The sequence below is a fragment of the Pristis pectinata genome, chromosome 3 (genome assembly GCF_009764475.1).
Source record: "Pristis pectinata isolate sPriPec2 chromosome 3, sPriPec2.1.pri, whole genome shotgun sequence".
Taxonomy (NCBI): Eukaryota; Metazoa; Chordata; class Chondrichthyes; order Rhinopristiformes; family Pristidae; genus Pristis; species Pristis pectinata.
In genome coordinates this window covers 55597961-55615610 of record NC_067407.1, presented here as the reverse complement: position 1 = coordinate 55615610, position 17650 = coordinate 55597961, and the positions used below count along the sequence as shown (strand labels likewise).

The following is a 17650-nucleotide window of genomic DNA, read 5'->3' as shown; positions in this document are numbered from 1 at the left end:
TTCATCTTTTGAACAATTGTCTGATAAATATAATTTGCCTAGAACACACTTTTTTCTATATTTGCAGATTAGAAATTTTTTAAAAACTACTATATCCTCTTTTCCGACACCTTACAAAATAGAAACTACGGAAAAAATTTTACGTCTTAATCCTTATCAGAAGGGCTTGATAGCAATAATTTATGATTTAATTATGAAAATACGTCTAGAGTCATTAGACAAAATTAAGAATAAATGGGAAAGTGAACTCCAGACATCTATACCTATAGAGACTTGGAAGAAAATTCTTCATTTAGTTAATACATCTTTAATGTGTGCCAGATACTCGTTGATACAGTTTAAGGTAGTCCACAGGACCCATATGTCCAAAGATAAGTTAGCTCGTTTTTATAACCATATAAATCCTGTATGTGATAGATGTAAATCGAATGTGGCTTCTTTGACACATATGTTTTGGTCCTGTCCTCTTCTGGAAAAATATTGGAAAGACATTTTTAACATTATTTCAAACGTACTTAAGATTGATTTACAACCTCACCCTATCACTGCAATTTTCGGATTACCAAGGATAGAGTCTGGCCATTTATCTGCTTCCGCTAACCGTATGATTGCTTTTGTTACATTGATGGCCAAACGATCCATTTTGCTTAAATGGAAGGATCCAATACCCCCTACTACTTTTCAATGGTTTTCTCAAACTATATCATGTTTAAACTTGGAAAAAATTAGGAGTGGTACCGTTGATCCTTCGCTTAAATTTGAAGATATTTGGAGTCCATTTATTCAATATTTTCACATGATGTAGATCCCCTTTCAATAACTTTCCAACTTGGAGGAACGGACTTGACGACATAATATTGCTCTGTTTCTACTGAGAAATTTTAACCCAGTTTTTTTGTCTTTTTTGTGTTGTTTGTTTTTTTAAAATTTTTTTTTAGTTTATATTATTTACAATTTTTCTTATTGATTTGTTTTTTTTAATTTATATAATAAATCCTTTTCTTTCCTTTCTTTTATATTATATTCATTTACTAAGAGATCATTGGATCTACAGATTTTTAAAATATTTTATTGTTCTTTATGATTATCTATGCTATGATTGTTATCCTGATCTCTTTGTATTACATGTATAAATATTGATGCTATATATCAATCTGTATTAATTTGAAAACTAATAAAAAGATTGAAAAAGAAAGAAATTAGGGATTCAACTCTTAAGCAAGCATCCTTAGGAGAAAATAGCAGTTATTAAAATTGTTTTGTGTTTTTAACATCTTTTTAGCCAGCTGTTACTAAATATTAGAAACAGAGCGAAAATACTGTTTGACTGGATGGAATATCTGGAAATAGGAGGTCACAAAGAATCTGGTAGGACCACATCAAACCAGTGTGGTTAAATAAACATTCTGGTTTCATTTGGTAAATAAATTCATTCATTCTCTTTCATTAAAATACAAAGTTAGATAGCTGCAGTTCTGTTTCACACAAGTTAGAACTTGAATGTCACTTCCTGTATGCAGCCTTCACAAACTTAAGTTATTGTTTCCTGCACCATTGAGTTAAGGCAAACTTGTCAGTTACTGGTTTCTATGATGCTAAGGCCCAAGACAAAGTCATGACTAAGCAGTTAAATATACCGAGGAGTTCCTTCCTACATTGGTATTATTTTGCAAAGAGGGATGGGCTGAGAGTCACAATTGTTTTCTGTCAAAACAAGTTTCCATTATAACTGATGTTTATACTCCATATGAATCTCCTCCCACTCCAATTGCTCCTTCCACCCTCTTCCTTCCTCAACTCGCACAACTGTTAAAATCATTATGACGCTGGAGGAACTCAGCAGGCCAGGCAGCATCCGTGGCGATCAATGTTTCGGGTCAGGATCCTTCTTCAGGACTGAAGATAGGAAAAGGGGAAGCCCAATATGTATGAGGGAAAAGCAGAGCAGTGATAGGTGGACGAAAGAGGAGAGGCGGGGTGGGCACAAGGTGGTGGTAGATAGATGCGGGTAAAAGATAGTGATAGGCAGGTGCGGGGGAGGGGAGAGCGGATCCACTGGGGGATGGGTCAAAGATAAAGACAAAAAAAAGGGGGCAAGGAAAGGGGAGAAGAAGCGAAGAAGCATGGTGGTGGTGGTGGGGGTAGGGTTTGTGGGGAAGGGGGGGGTGGGGATTACCTAAAGTGGGAGAATTCAATATTCATGCTGTTAGGCTGCAAGGTTCCAAGACGGAAAGTGGGGTGCTGTTCCTCCGGTTTGCGCTTGGAATTCTCCTGGCAGTGGAGGAGGCCGAGGACTGACATATCAGTGATAGTGGGTGGGGGGGGGGGGGGGGAAGTTGAAGTGACTGGCAATGGGGAGATGCAGGTCGCGGTTACGTACAGAGCGCAGGTGTTCTGCGAAACGATCACCTAGTCTGCGTTTGGTCTCGCCAACGTAGAGGAGGCCACATTTGGAGCACCGAATGCAGTAGATGATATTAAGGGAGGTGCAAGTACATCTCTGTCTCACCTGAAAGAACTGTTTGGGACCTAAAACACTGACTGCCTGCTTTTTTCCATGGATGCTGCCTGGCTTGCTGAGTTCCTCCAGCATCATCGTATTGTTCATCTAGATTCCAGCATCTGCAGTCCTTTGTTTCATTGTTATAATCACTCTCTAAAATGCCAAAAGATAGCCAGTAAGCTAAACTAACAAAGTGCTTTATTAAAGAAAAGAACTTGTGTGGAGAGAGCATTTCTTCTCTCCATATCTGCTTCCAGACAGGCAAATTAGATCAAGTTTTTTAATATTGAACAATCTAACAATCATATATTGAGTGCAGTTGGTCACATGATACAATTCTTACGGGGAGAAATGCACTCTATTTTACACAAGCCCCATACGTTACAACTAGCATTTGAAAACTGACTGCCCTATTAACACCATGGTTTTAATGAATTTTTCCCAACCTCCTGTTATTTCCCAGTGAAAAGAGCCCCGTCCTGTTCAGTTTTTCTATTGTCTTAGTCACGGTACCCTCTTTGGAAAGATCTTCCGTATCTTTTGCAGAGCTTCAGTACCACTTTAATGGTATGGAAACCAAAATTTCACTGCGTGTTGCTTCATTAAACATAGTATTGCTTCCCTATTACACTCCATTCTACTAGAAATGAACTCAGCACGCTGTTTACTTCCTTTATGGCCATATCATCCAGCAGTTTAATTATTTGTATTGTCCAGTATCCTTCCTGGTCTTCCCAATTTTGTTTCTTATTTTCTTAAACCTAATAGAATGAAGTATCTCATGCTCAATATTACAGGATTTCATCTGAAATTCATATATCCACCCCGTAAGACTGTACACATCCTTCTGTATTTGGGAGCAGGCATCTAGATTACTGACAATACCTTCAATTTGGAATGATCTACGAATTGATTTAACTCTAGCGTGTGGGAATACCTTTAGGAAATTGATTCTTCACATGGTGTAAGTCGTATAGGCAAGGTCCTCCCACTCCTAAGTTGCTAACTACTTTAAATGCTCAAGTTGTATGGATATTGCAAACATTCAAGAAGCAAGTAGGGGCCTACTAGGTAGATCATCAATCTCTTGTCAATAGTAATTGTGTAAATTAAGTTAATTGTACAGCACGAGCAACCCGGGTTCAATTCCAGCCGCTGTCTTAAGGAGTTTGTACGTTCTCCCTGTGTTTGCGTGAGTTTCCTCTGGGTTCTCCAGTTTCCTCCCACATTCCAAAGGCATACGGGTTAGGAAGTTGTGGGCATGCTATGTTGGCACCAGAAGCGTGGCGACACTTGCGGGCTGCCCCCAGAACACTCTACGCATACGATGCATTTCACTGTGTGTTTCAATGTATATGTGACGAATAAAGATATCTTATCTTGCCTTATCTAAAATTTGACTTGATCAGAATGGAGATGTACTAAAATCAGATGATTGGAGATGCTCTTTATGATTATGGCCAATTTTGACCATTCACACATTTTGGCAAAAGGTCAGGGAGAATTGAAAATTTCCTTAAAACTCAAATAAGTTGTCGGGATTTGGAATGCACTACTGATTGAACAGTAACACATTCAGATATGCTTGGACTTCTTGGACTCCTTGGACTCTGTCTTTACCTCTTGTTGTCTTGGCGAAGTAGCCAGCATAATCAAAGACCCCACCCACCCGGGACATCCTCTCTTCTCTCCTCTTCCATCGGGTAGGAGATACAGGAGCCTGAGGGCACATACCACCAGACTTAAGGACAGCTTCTACCCCACTGTGATAAGACTATTGAACGGTTCCCTTATACAATGAGATGGACTATGACCTCACGATCTACCTTGCTGTGACCTTGCACTTTATTGCACTGCACTTTCTCTGTAGCTGTGACACTTTACTCTGTACTGTTATTGTTTTTACCTGTACTTTCTCAATGCACTCTGTACTAACTCAATGTAATTGCACTGTGTAATGAAATGACCTGTACAATCGGTTTCTAAGACAAGTTTTTCACTGTACCGCCGTACAAGTGACAATAATAAACCAATACCAAGATATTTACTTAAAATGAACAATGTTCTGGTCTATGTTACATGGCCTCCTTCAGTACTGTATAATATTATGATTGTATGATTTAGAATTCCATATTTTTTAGATTCAGAAATCTATAGAAGAGAGTGAATGAGAACTCTCTCAGTATATTTCAGATTTTCTTTAAAGACATGCCTCAAGTTTTATGAGTGATATAATCAGGCAATGCCATCTGATAATGAAGTTACACAATCAGTCTTATTGCAATTCCATTACCTGATCAGGATTATATATACCTGTATATCTGAAATTGAACTGTACATTGGTAATACTAGGCAAGGAGGCAATTTCACATGCCTGAACAGTGAATATGTTAAGAGGAGCTAATATAGTAAGCAAACCAAGGTTGGGGTGGGAGGGTGAGGTGCAGAGATACATTTTTCAGTTACCTTTCAGCATGCGATCAGTGAGTTTCCAGTGCAGATCATGCACCTCATGGGCAGCTTGCCCATTTTAAAATGGAAATCAGATGGGGTGCCCTGTATGTCATAGATCTGCAGTGGTACCTTAAAGGGGTGACCCTGAGTGTGCATTTTTTGCATGGCACAGCAAGGCACTATACCACGGATCCAAACCTATCATAAGCTCAGAATTCATGGAATCAACAATAAAGTACTTTTGAATCCATTAAGATGAAATAGACTACAAGCTTATCCCAATAAATATTATAAAAAGTTCTAGACAGGTTTATGTCAATGGAGCTAAGGATTCATTTAAATATCACTTCAAATGACTGACTCTCAATTTACACTACCATTGGTAATAGGGGTGCAGCAGCTTTCCAAGGCTTGTTTGACAACATGTCATAAACCCCTCACCTCCATCACCCAGAATGATAACTGTCGAGAACAGCATCACCTCCAACTTGCACCCCCCCCCCCACCCCACACAGCATCCTGATTTGCTCACACATTGGTGTTCCTTCAGCATCATTTGGTCAAATTCCCGTAAGTCTCCACCCAACGCCACTATGGGGCTACTTTCACCACATAGACTGTCACTGTGGGCCTAGCCAGGGACTCTCACATCTCAAGAATGACTTTTAAAGTTAATCTGGTGTAGTTCAAAGAATATAATAGATTAAAGAAGGATAGGATGAAAGAAAAAGGAACTGAGTTTTACAAGAGGATGTAATTACAATAAAAGCTGGATAAGTTCATCAGGAACACCTAGTTTAAAGATCTGGTGGTCACATTCAGATTCATGTAAATTATTAATAGTCTCTATTAATGACTGTGCCATATTCAATATGTTAGAGAGTTTTCTAAAATGAATAATAGATTAGATTTGGTACTTATTCAGATATCAGGAATGAACAATGAATGCTGACCTAGGCAACATTATTCCCATCCTGATAATGGTTTTAAATTGCAGCACCGTCACTGGTAACTGGGGAGGAACCAGTAGATTCAAATAACATTAAAATAGAGGCTAAACTGATAGAGACAACCAGAGGTTCTGAAATTCCAAGGACATCCTTGGCAAAAGCTATGTCTTGTTCATAAGATTTTCCAAACAGGGTGCCACAATTTCTTGACTCAAAGGCAAGAGTGCTTACTGCTAAACCAGAGAGGACAACCAATGACTGGGATGGTCCAAAAATTGGGGACCCAGGAGATGGACATGGAAACCCATACAAATTAATGTAACTTCAACATTATGCCAAATTAGAAGGCGGTCACTCAGAAATTTTCAAATAATATGCAAGCATCATACATTTGGTTAAAACTCTTCATTCTTTCCCCACATTCTCCCATCACTCCCAAATCTTGCTAGTACACAGATCCACAAGTACCTGGTGGGTCCTTGGCCAAACAGGAACAAATCAAGAACAAAACTAGATGGTGAGAAGTTAATGGTAGTTTACCCAAAGTCCAGACATACAGATCTTCCAGCTGGATTTGGTGGAGTTGTAGCATCCCTGGCTCAAAACAGCTGACATAGCACCATAATGGAATGTAGTGGGCTTGGAGGGTTTTTTGCTGAGTTTAACACTGCAGGAATTTCATCAACTGAACCACTTGGAATCCACAAATATTTCTCATTGAACATTGTTTCTTATTTTGTTGGATATAATCCCCATCATAAGATATTTATTTATTAGTCACATGTACATTGAAACACACAGTGAAATGCGTCTTTTTGCATTACTGGGAATGTGCTGGGGGCAGCTCGCACATGGGTCTTTCCCAAGTTTTTAGTGGATTTCATTTTTAATGCAAGAGCCAAGGACATATAAACATCACCAAGCTAACCTCCTGCACTGTTCAATAAGATCATAGTTGATCCACCACCCTAAGTGCATCTTCCCACCTGATTTCCATAATGATGTCCAAGTATACGTGGTGCACATTATGCACCAATGTAAATGCATCTGCAATCCTCTTAGCAGAGAATTCCAAACGTTCACAACTGCTTTAGTTAAGAAGTTTCACCTCAGCCTTAAGCGACCCATATCTTAGCTTGAGATTAGACTCTCCTAAGAGAGGAATGGGCCTCTCATTTCTATCTTGTAATCCTCACAAAATCTTACTTATTTCAATGAGGAACCTCTGAATCTTCTAAATTCCTGTGAGTATAGGTGCACTGATTCTTCTCATCAGCAAATCCCTTGCTTTAGGAAACTATCTATTGAATCTATGCTGCCTCACTTCCAACCCAAGTATATCTTCCCCAAGAACAAAGAAAAACCGCATACAATACTCAAAGCTTGGTCTCAGCAAAGCCCTGTCCAATTGCAGCAAAACTTCCTTTTTTTCCTTCCTTGCTGTACTTAAATCTTACAATGTCTCATCAATCAGCACATCTAGATCCCTGCAAAGATTAACATTTACAGGTTTCTACTACATAAATTCTTGTTTTCCCATTCTTCCTCACATCAGTAGCCTCCCATACTACATCTGGCCATCACCCAGTCCATTCACTTTAAAACATTAATATCCTGTTGTCAAATCTTTTTAGCCTCCTCTATTAGTTATGCTTGATCAACAGACATGAATTTATCACACTCTGTATATTACACTAAGTTATTAATATAGAATTGTAAATACCTAAGGATCCATTGCTGGTCCTTGAGCACTGCTTTAGTAACAACGTGGAAAAAACTCTTTTACTGCTATTCTGTTTTCTGTCCTTTAACCAATCCTTTATCAATGCCAATATATTACACCTGATACCGTGAGCCCTTATTTTGTGCGGCAACCTTTTGTACAGTATCTTTTGAAAATCCAATACAAATCTAAATGCATTTATTCCAGAACTTTTTAAATTATACATTTGAAGGCAATTTGAATTTGGCTTTTATGGGATGATTGATGTATTCTTTAACAAGTCTGCCTCAAAATGCCATAGGCATTTTTTCTCTCTCTAAGATCTTAATGAAGTAATTTGTTAGAAATGAACGAGCTGGCTTTTGCCTATCAAAGTGAGGGATAGTTCCTCAAGCCTGCAGTACCGATATTCCCCATCTGGTGGTGCACCATACTTCCTTCCAAGTTTTCTGTGGCCTGAGTCTGAGCAATCCAGAGCTTTTGTTAGGAATGTGAGAACAAAAGTTGATAAATTAACCCCATGGACATGTTCCCATTCAATCAAATCATGGCTGATTTGCACCTTAACTGATCTAGCCTCCTTTTGCTGCATGTCCCTTGACAGCCTTACCCAATAAAGGTCATACATGACCAGAGGAAAAGCAAAATACTGCAGATGCTGGAAATCTGAAATTGAGGAGGAAAATGCTGGCAATTACCAGTGGGCCAGATGTAATTTGTGCAGGGAGAGTGACTGCTTGAATGTTTCAACTTGATCTAGTGTCAGCTATGTCTGAGTGGTGGTCTGATATCTGAGTCAGATGACCCTTGGGAGCTCTCTAGGTCTGACCAGTAACTTATGAAAATTGCTGGGTCTCTGGGGACTTCACGGAGCCACCTATGCATAGCCAAGAGTGGGCTTTTCATCCAATGGATCACGTGATCTGATCCTACAACTAAGTTTGGGCAAGTGCTCATATGCACCCAACATCGAGTTAGTTCAACATCAGGCTAGCTGAAGTCTACAGTTGTCAGGTCTCAGGGTGGGTGCTCTTGAAAAGAACCCAAGCATGATTGCTAGGGGGTTCAAGTCCTGTTGTGTTGGGCAATTCAGGTCAGCACTGAGGGAGTGCTGTATGCTGCCGTACTATGAAAGTGTTGCAGCCAGTGGAGCCACCTTCCAGACAAGATACAAAGCCGAAGCCTTGTCTGCCCTTTCAAGATGGACCTTTATGTATTTATGCTCCTGTGGCACTATTCATAGGAGAGTTTTCTGTCCAGTACTCCAACCTGTATCTAGGTCCAATATTGAACCCTCAGCAGGTAAAGAGGTCATTTTTTTCCACCGTCATTTGGGGGAAGTAGTCTACTCAAACTGGCTGCCATATAATTTGCAATACAACAGTACTTCAAAATTAACTACACATCAAAAAATAGAGCAGTTTGGGAAGTCCTGGGGCCATGAATGTAATAAAAACGGAAAATATAGGGAATAACCAGCAGGTCAGGCAGCATCTGTGGAGAGAGAAAAGCTCAGTTAACATTACAGATTGATGATCTTCCTGTATAAATGAACATATCTGATAAAAATCTTATTCTCATTCTTAATCATGACATTTTGTTGCACAAAAAAATTCTCTTCAGTTTGCTTCTGGTTCTTCTGCCAATTTATCTTAAATTGGCAGCAAATTATTAAACCGTTTCCACTCTACATACCAGGTATTCATGAACTCCTGACATGTTACTACCTCCTGAATAAATGTGTAAGTTTGTAATTAATAAACACACATTGAACATTTCACTCATTAAGAACCAACACTTCTTGACGAAGTGTTCTTTCATAGCAACAGCTAAAGTAATGGGTGAATCTGATCAAATTGATGTATTTTCCAAAATAATTCATAGAAATCAAACTACATTAAATGAAAATATTATCAATACAATTATTAATGACATTTATAATCTGCATTGCTTTCATTATTTGGCAGACAGAAAATCTGAGAGGTACTCCTCAGAAAAACCTCCTGGCTAATGAGGGAAACAGTTAAACAGTACCTTGTGTAAGCTACAAACTCAGGAGTTTCACCACACCTCTCACACATCTCCAGAATTTAGATCTTTTGTCCATATTTGGACAAAAGCCAAAATGAAGTCTGGTACTGAATCGTCCGGCAAAACCCAAAGTGGGTAGATTATTTGTGACTAAATGCCACTCAGTAGCACTATCTCTTCTGCCTTTCATGATATGTTGATTATTGATATCCAACTGACGAAGTGGTAAATGTCCTGTCTTACTTCTTGTGGACAGAACATACCTGGACAGGCTTTCACTTTGTCAGGTAGATGTCAGTGCTGTATCTCTATGGACTGGCTTGGCTGGAGACTCAGATAGTTTGGAGCAGATGCCTTCACCATTATAGCCCTGATGTTTTGAGGCCATATAACTGTCCTGTATCCAATGAGCATGACCATTTCTTGAAATGATTTGGATTAGGAGGGCAATATCAAGAGGTGAGGAGAGTAGCAATAGTTAGGATTGCAGTAGCTATAGGAACTAAAGGGTTGAATGCTATTTTTTGCAAGTGACCAAGTATCTTGGAAGCTTTGTTGTTGTTTCTTCAGATCAAGATTAAGAAGCATGTTGTAAAGAATACCAATTGGGCTCTTGAGGAAACAATTTACAAAGAAACTAAGTGTTTTGCTGTAAATTTAAGATTTAGAATATAGGTGATATAATGTTTTCAGCTTTTGTTGTCAGATATTCCTGAATTGTATCTTTAAGTTAGGTAATTTCTTTATATCACATCAAACAGGCAGGGTTTATAGTCAGAATATATTGGATCCTGCATGCAGGGACTTTAAGGGTTGATGGTAGGTCCTACATTTAATGGTTCCTCTGGCTCATCATGTGGGGATATGATAAGTTCAGCTATTTGCAGATGTTCAGTGGGTTTTGTGAGTCTTTGCTCCATTGTTCAATTGTGTATCACTGCTCCAAATGTGAGTAGCATACGGTTAAAGTTAAAAGTACTGAGTGCTGCCTCACTCTCCCCCTCACTTACTGACTTTCCCTGTTACAGATGTCCAGTCCAGAAAGGGAAGAGCTATATGGCAGAGAGACAGTGTCAGTAGCACAGTGGGGAGTGTGCAAAAGGATCGTCAAGTGATGGCTAAGGGCAGTAACTGTCAGCAGTGAGGAAAAAGGATGGGCAAGGTGGACTGCCTACAGGGAAGTCAGCCAATTCCACTGGCAGGACCTGCCAACCAAGCTGAATCAGGCCCAATGTTGGGCCACGCCATCCCGAGCCTGACAGCAAGCAAAACAATCCCTCACACTTTCCTCTCTCCTCTGAAACAGCGCCAAATGACGCCTCTCAGGCCCTCGTCCTTGCTGATGAGTGACAGCTGAGGAAGGATAGCAAATGGTCCTGAGCAGTAGTCACAAGGCAACACCATAGCAGGTATAAAATGTTTTTAAAAGGTATAAGAAATAATGAAACAATAAAGTGCCAACATTACTTTTCTTTAATGTTAGAATATAGAACGGTACAGCCCACAATGTTGTGCTGAACTAATTAAGCTAATGATGCCTAATTAAACTAATCCCTTCTGCCTGCATGTGGTCCATATCCCTCCATTCTCTACATATTCATGTGCTTACAGTATCTAAGAGCCTCTCAAATGCCTCTATTGTAATTGCCTTCACCACCATCCCTGGCAGCACATCCCAGGCACCCACCACTCTCTGTGTAAAAATAACTTGCCCCACACATCACTTTTGAACTTTCTTCCTTTCACCTTAAATGCAAGCCCTCTAGTATTAGACATTCCAAGACATTAGACATTTCCACCTTGCTCGCAACCCAGACGCAATTTTTTAAAGTTCATCCTGCAGTTTAGGTAGGGCCTTAGCCACATCCTTATTGAGAAGCTCTATACTCATTTGAAGAATTTTAACAGGTTCCATGTATTATAGTTCAGCAATGTTTATAATTCCTGTATTTAATTTTCAGAAATCCTATATTAAAACTACGATATTATTTCATCAATGATTTCTTTCCCTCCCAATGTACTGATAAGTAGTACCAACAATAACAGGTATTGTGGGTTTTGGCACAGATTTACCAGTAGTTAGAAAACCCAGTAAAGACCATTGTAGAACATCCAATTGAATACTTTCAGCAATGACATGCAAAATACACATCCTTGTGGCATTTTGTTGTTTACATACATCATTATCTGATACCGATAAAAGCCAGTTCAGCCTAAATTGCAAAATAAAGCATGGGATTGAAAGAGCTCGAATCTCCAAAAGGAAATGAAATTTACCTGATCAATATCAGAAAAGCAAACACACATCCACTATGTGGGAACATATTTCTGCATTTCACAGTAAATATAAACTTTTTTTAACCAGCATTATGCAATTGCTGTTTGTTTTATCCCCAGAATGAAATGTAATAACAATAATGTCCAAGTTGTTATATGTCAAGTGACCAGGCACATGTGGGCATAAGTCATTATTGCAACCCAATGTGATTTCTATATCAGTTACATGGGACAATGCAGCCCTACTTTTGGAACAACAAAACTCAGATGCCCATTATCATAGTACATAGAAATATATGGCATATATTTGTGATATCTGTGCACATGTCCAATGTTGTTGAATAAATAAGGTGCATATGTTCCAGTAGCTTTGTACCTCGCCATGATTCTCAATATTACCTGTATATCCATTGAAGAGGGAAAATCAAAAAATAAAGAATCTGCAAAGATAAAATGACAGCAGGGCCTACCTGTACAGATGTGGCGGATCCTGTGAAATTTGAATTAACAGAAATCAGGAGGGGTACAGGATAAGGAACAATGTACTCTATAGTAAGACCTTGAATAACTATATCAGATCTTGTAGGCGCAAAGCATCAAAGCTCCATAAAAGAGTGTATCTAAAGATAATGGGGCTAGCACCAGGGCAGTTCTCATAAGGATGAAGATAACTAGTTGATGTCCTCCATGAAAATTCCAAAATAGTCAGGTGCTCGATTAGAGCTGCCACATAAAAGGCCTGGTCATTAAACCACCAGAGAAAGAGGATCTTTACGTGACCTGATCACGCAGGACTAATGATGACAGGAACTACTGATCTTGCATGCTTCTGTGCCTGATTAATTCAATGTCAGTAGCTGTATATTTGGTGAAGATGGTGTACCTTTATCTCCCAATGTGTATAAGAATGCTAAGCTTTGTACGATTGGAGTGTGGACTGCGTTTGGAAGGATAAACAGGCCCCTCTCCCTTCTGCAGGCGTAAGATTGATCAAAAATAATACTTTTGTTTGACCTGAGAAAGGATGAGTGTGAATGAGTCTTTGATCCACAACACTGGGCAGCACGGTAGTGCAGGTAGTCAAGCTGCTGCATCACAGTTCCACTGACCCAGGCTCAATCCTGACCTCTGGTGCTCTTTGTGTCCCTATGACCATGTGGTTTTTCCCAGGTGCTCCAGTTTCCTCCCACATCCCAAAGATGTGTGGGTTGGGAGGTTACTTGGCCTTGTACATTACCCCAAGTGTGTCTGTGAGTGGTAGAATCTGATGGAAGGTATGGGATTGTGGGGAGAATTAAACGGGATTAATGTAGGACTACTGTAAATGGGTGCTTAATGGTAGCATTGTTGGGTTACAAGAAAAGTTGACTGAATGAATTAAAAAAAAATTAAATCAGGATAATTGCAATTAATGTTTCATTTGCTAACATGTTTATATTACCATTCTTTGCCGAAAAACAACAGAGTAGTGGTTAGTGATGCACATTGACAATAGAAACTTTGAAGTATAATGGTAATTTTGTACTGTAGAGGTTATGCTGCTGTTCTAACAATCTGAATTAATAATCCATGGTTGTTTCAGAATTTGATTTCAGCTCAATAAATTCTGACATTCTAAAGATGAAATCAGTAAACTGTTGGATTATTGTAAAAACACAATTGTGTCAATAATGTCCTTAAGGTAAGGAATCTGCTTCATTATGATCTTAATGAGTGGTGGTGATTTGATTGCCCTTTGAATTGGCATAGGAAACTATTCGATCATTTCAGACTAGTAAAGCAACACTTTATAGGGATAGACAACAAACTCCAGACTGGACAATGCTGCTCACGTCATGAGACTGAGCAAATAAAAAAGTTATTTGTATGTACGTATATAAGTAGAAGCAGGAGCGGGTCATTCAGTCCCTCGTGTCTGTTCCACCATTCAATAAGATCATGGCTGATCTTTTTCCTCAGTGCTACTTTCCTGCACCAGCCTCATATCCTGTGATTCCTTAATAACTAAAATGCTTATAGATTTGCAGACATACAGTACAGAAACAGCATTCAGCAGACCACCAAGAACTTATCTATACCAGTCCCATTTACTAGCACTTGATCCTCCGTCTACTATGCCTTGGTGGTTCAAGTTTTCATCCAGGCGTTTCTTAAATGTTGTGAAGTACCTTCCTCCACCACCTTCTCAAGCTGTGCATTCTAGATTATAACCACTTCTGGGTGAAGAAATTCTTTGTCAGATTCACTCTAAACCTCTTACTCCTTACCTTAACCTGACACCACTATCTGGTCTTAGAAAACTCTGCAGGGGGAACGGTTTCTTACGATCTACCCTAACTATGCCTCTCACGTCTTTGTATATCTCCATCTAGTTCCCCTCCCTCCCACCCACCTTCCTCTGCTCCAAGGAAAACAAGCCCAGCCTATCCAGTTTCTCCAGGTGGATCTCCTCTGCACTCTCACTTCCTTCCTGCTGTATGGCAACCAGAACTGCATATATTCCAGCTGTGGCCTTACCAATGTGTTATAAAGTTGTACCAAGACCTCCAGCGCTTGTATTCTGTACCCTGGTTAATGAAGGCAAGCATTCCATATGTCTTCTTCATTATCCTATCTCCCTTTATGCCCACCTTCAGGGATCTTTGGACTTGTACACCATGGTCTCTTTGTTCCTCTATACTCTCTAAAGCCCTACCATTCCTGGCCGATACCATGCATGGTTTTTGCCCTACCCCTATTTGACCCCCCACCCTCAAATGATCTCTGCCTTGTATATACTCAATAGTTGTACAGCTTGGGCAGAGGATTGCAAAGATTCACCACCTTCAGGGTGAAGACATTTCTTTTCATCTCTGTTCTTTCTGGCCGACCCCTTATATTTGAGACTGGTTCTAACCAGGAGAACATCAACTCCACCTTTATCCTGTAAGATTTTTTTTGTGTTGCAGTGAGATTACCACTCATTCTTTTAAACTCAAGAAAGCAAAATTAAATCCAAAATATAAGGTTATACATTTTGGAAGGAAGAATAAGAAAACATACACCATGCTCTGAAAGAGATGCAGAGATCTTTAAAAATAGAATGTATCAGTAAAGGTATATAAAAAAAATGAGACTTGTTAAGTTTTATAAACAGGAGCACTGATTATGAAAATAGGAGAGTAATGTTGCAATCTATTACATGTCACTGACTGGGTTGAAGTTGGAAGACCACATCCAATTTTATGAACTTCAAAAACGGTATCAATGCACCATGTTAAATGGCCTAATACCCTTTATTTGTGAGAGTGGAAGGAGGCTCCTTTTATTGGAAAATAAACATTTTCAAATTTACATGGTTTACTACATATCTACAGAAAAATTAGGAACAACTTTCAATTTCTCTTCCTTTGTGATTGTAACAAACTATGTTGTCTACATGACATAGAACCCACTTGGCTTTCATCCCACTTGTTCTGGAAATGATCCTACACTGCTGTTCTCTGGAATGGATCCTGAGTGACCCATGGACTCATACTGTTGCAATATGAAAGTGATCATCTGATAAGACCATACCTGTCATAAAATTTAGTGGTAATACATGGGTACACCATAGCCACTGACTGTTTATAAAACTTAAACAGGGTTGTTATGTCAGGGCAAGAGAACTATTTATTTCAAGAGACTCTGCAGTCACACACTCTTGCAGTGATATATAGCAATGCGGAAGCTGTGTACAGAGTTGTAATCAACCTACGTGCTTTTCTGTGAATTTATCCATTCATGGGATGAGGACCACTTAGCATCTAAAGACCATCCCCAGTTGCTCTTTCATGCCATTTCAGAGGACAGTTAACAATCTTGCAGTCACATGCAGGACAGACAGAGTAAAATTGGCAATTTTCCTTTGCCAGAGGGCATTAATGAACGAGAAAGGTTTCAATGAAAATACTCATTTAATGATCAGTATTATTGAGAACAACTTTTTAATTGCAGATTTATTTAATTACCTTGAATATCACGTACCACAGCTGCTTTTGGTGAGATTCAAACTTGTATCTCCAGGACAATAGTCCAGGTGCCTGAATATTGTCAAGTAACAATCAGTATGCTACCATACCAGGATGTGACATGGCTGAGTTACTTGAACCTTGGTTTGCAGTTTTGTCAAGGGAATAAGATGTTTGTATAAAGTTGAGAGTTCAAATACTGCAGAACCACCCTCAAATGAAGAAGCTCTGAAAATCCACAGTAGGAAGCAAAATTGTAATAATTTTCAAGTTTTATAATAGTTTTCATTAACTTTTAAAAATTTTGGAATGTTTTTGAATGAAAGAAACATTATGTTTTGATGGCATTGGCAGATGGCTAAAATGGGGATGTGGCATAACCAGTTGTCAGGTATTTTCACCAGTTTTGCTGGCAGGCCTTGGCACATAATGGGATATCTCAACAATTCATAAAGATAAAAGTAGTATTATAATATTTCTCAGTAAGATCCGCAAGTAAGTTCCGTATTTTACTTTTCAGTAAGATCTGTATTTTTCAGTAAGATCACAGCAAGATCCCCCAATTACAAGAGGGATGTCTGAGGTAAAACTGCCTTATTAGGCATTAGTTGAGGGAGGAATGTTGGCCAGAATGTGTGAAGAACCCATCTACCATACCCCAGCCTTGGATCAGGATTTGAAACTTCAGTGTGGTGAGTGTTGCCAACTCAGCCAAGCTGAGGATTTGTGAAACAAGCTTATAACTTCCACTTCTGGGATAAAGTGCAAATTTGTGAAGAACTATGTAAATACTTTTCCTATAGTCAGGGAGGCTCACACTTTTTCACCTCTTTCATTTCCAAACTGCAAACTCCAAATGGGGTGTAGATTCCACAATCACTTTGCAACACCTCAGACAACTGGCTATACCTCAAGGAATCTATTCAATGATTGTTAAAATACAAAGTTAGAGTTGTCTGAATATTTTAAAAGAAGTTTATGGAATACTATTTTTAAATGCCCAATTGTGTATCTACAGCTCATGAATGGTAAAAGGGCAACTTTTAAATTAGTGATTATAAATACAAGGCACATTTTGCTCATTGAATGAGCAAAGGCTGCTTCTTGGCAAAATATTCCACTCAGTAAAAAAAAACAATTGAACAAGACCTCAAGTTTGTTTCAATCAAGGCACTTGAGTTATTTCAAATTATAATCAATTAATTTAAAAATAATTGGAATGTGAACCTCCATTGTTATTTCGCTGACTCAGAAGCTGAGCTAAACTCCTCATGAAAATCTTCCAAGTAATTAGAGAAATAGATAAACAGCACAGAGGGCAAACAATACAGGCAAGAATTTCAGCAGCATTGGCAAGGCGGCTTTTTGCTGACTATCAGAGACCACACGCATTTTAGTGGGTTTGATTGTGCGGTACCACTGTGTCAAGATGGTTTCCCGAGCCTTTGGCCATTTTCCAGGTCCAGTCAATCGAAACTGGTAAGGTGAGCAGGGGCCAAAGAAAACTTGAAATGCCAACTGTGGATCACTGAGGAGGAGATGCTTTATGTTGGGTTTTACACCGATCAGCTCAGCTAACTCATCCATGTAAGGCACGAAATCAACTTGAATGGTATGCCTTTGGGAGCTGACGTACCTTTTGCAGAGAAAGAGAAAAAGAGACTTGCAGTATCAAAGAAAACCAAAAGCAATACATTGCAGGTGCCTGTGGTCAGAAAACAGA

General features: G+C 39.1%; 1 protein-coding gene across 1 annotated transcript in view; it reads right to left on the bottom strand.

Moving 5' to 3' along the window:
* Nucleotides 1-15207: 15207 nt before the first annotated feature.
* LOC127567849 (flavin-containing monooxygenase 5-like) overlaps nt 15208-17650 on the bottom strand; it is a 35506-nt gene continuing 33063 nt past the window's right edge. The window contains exon 9 of the mRNA XM_052010988.1: nt 15208-17563. Coding sequence (XP_051866948.1) covers nt 17218-17563 — 346 coding nt within the window. The 3' untranslated portion in view covers nt 15208-17217. The remainder of the gene's footprint in view (nt 17564-17650) is intronic.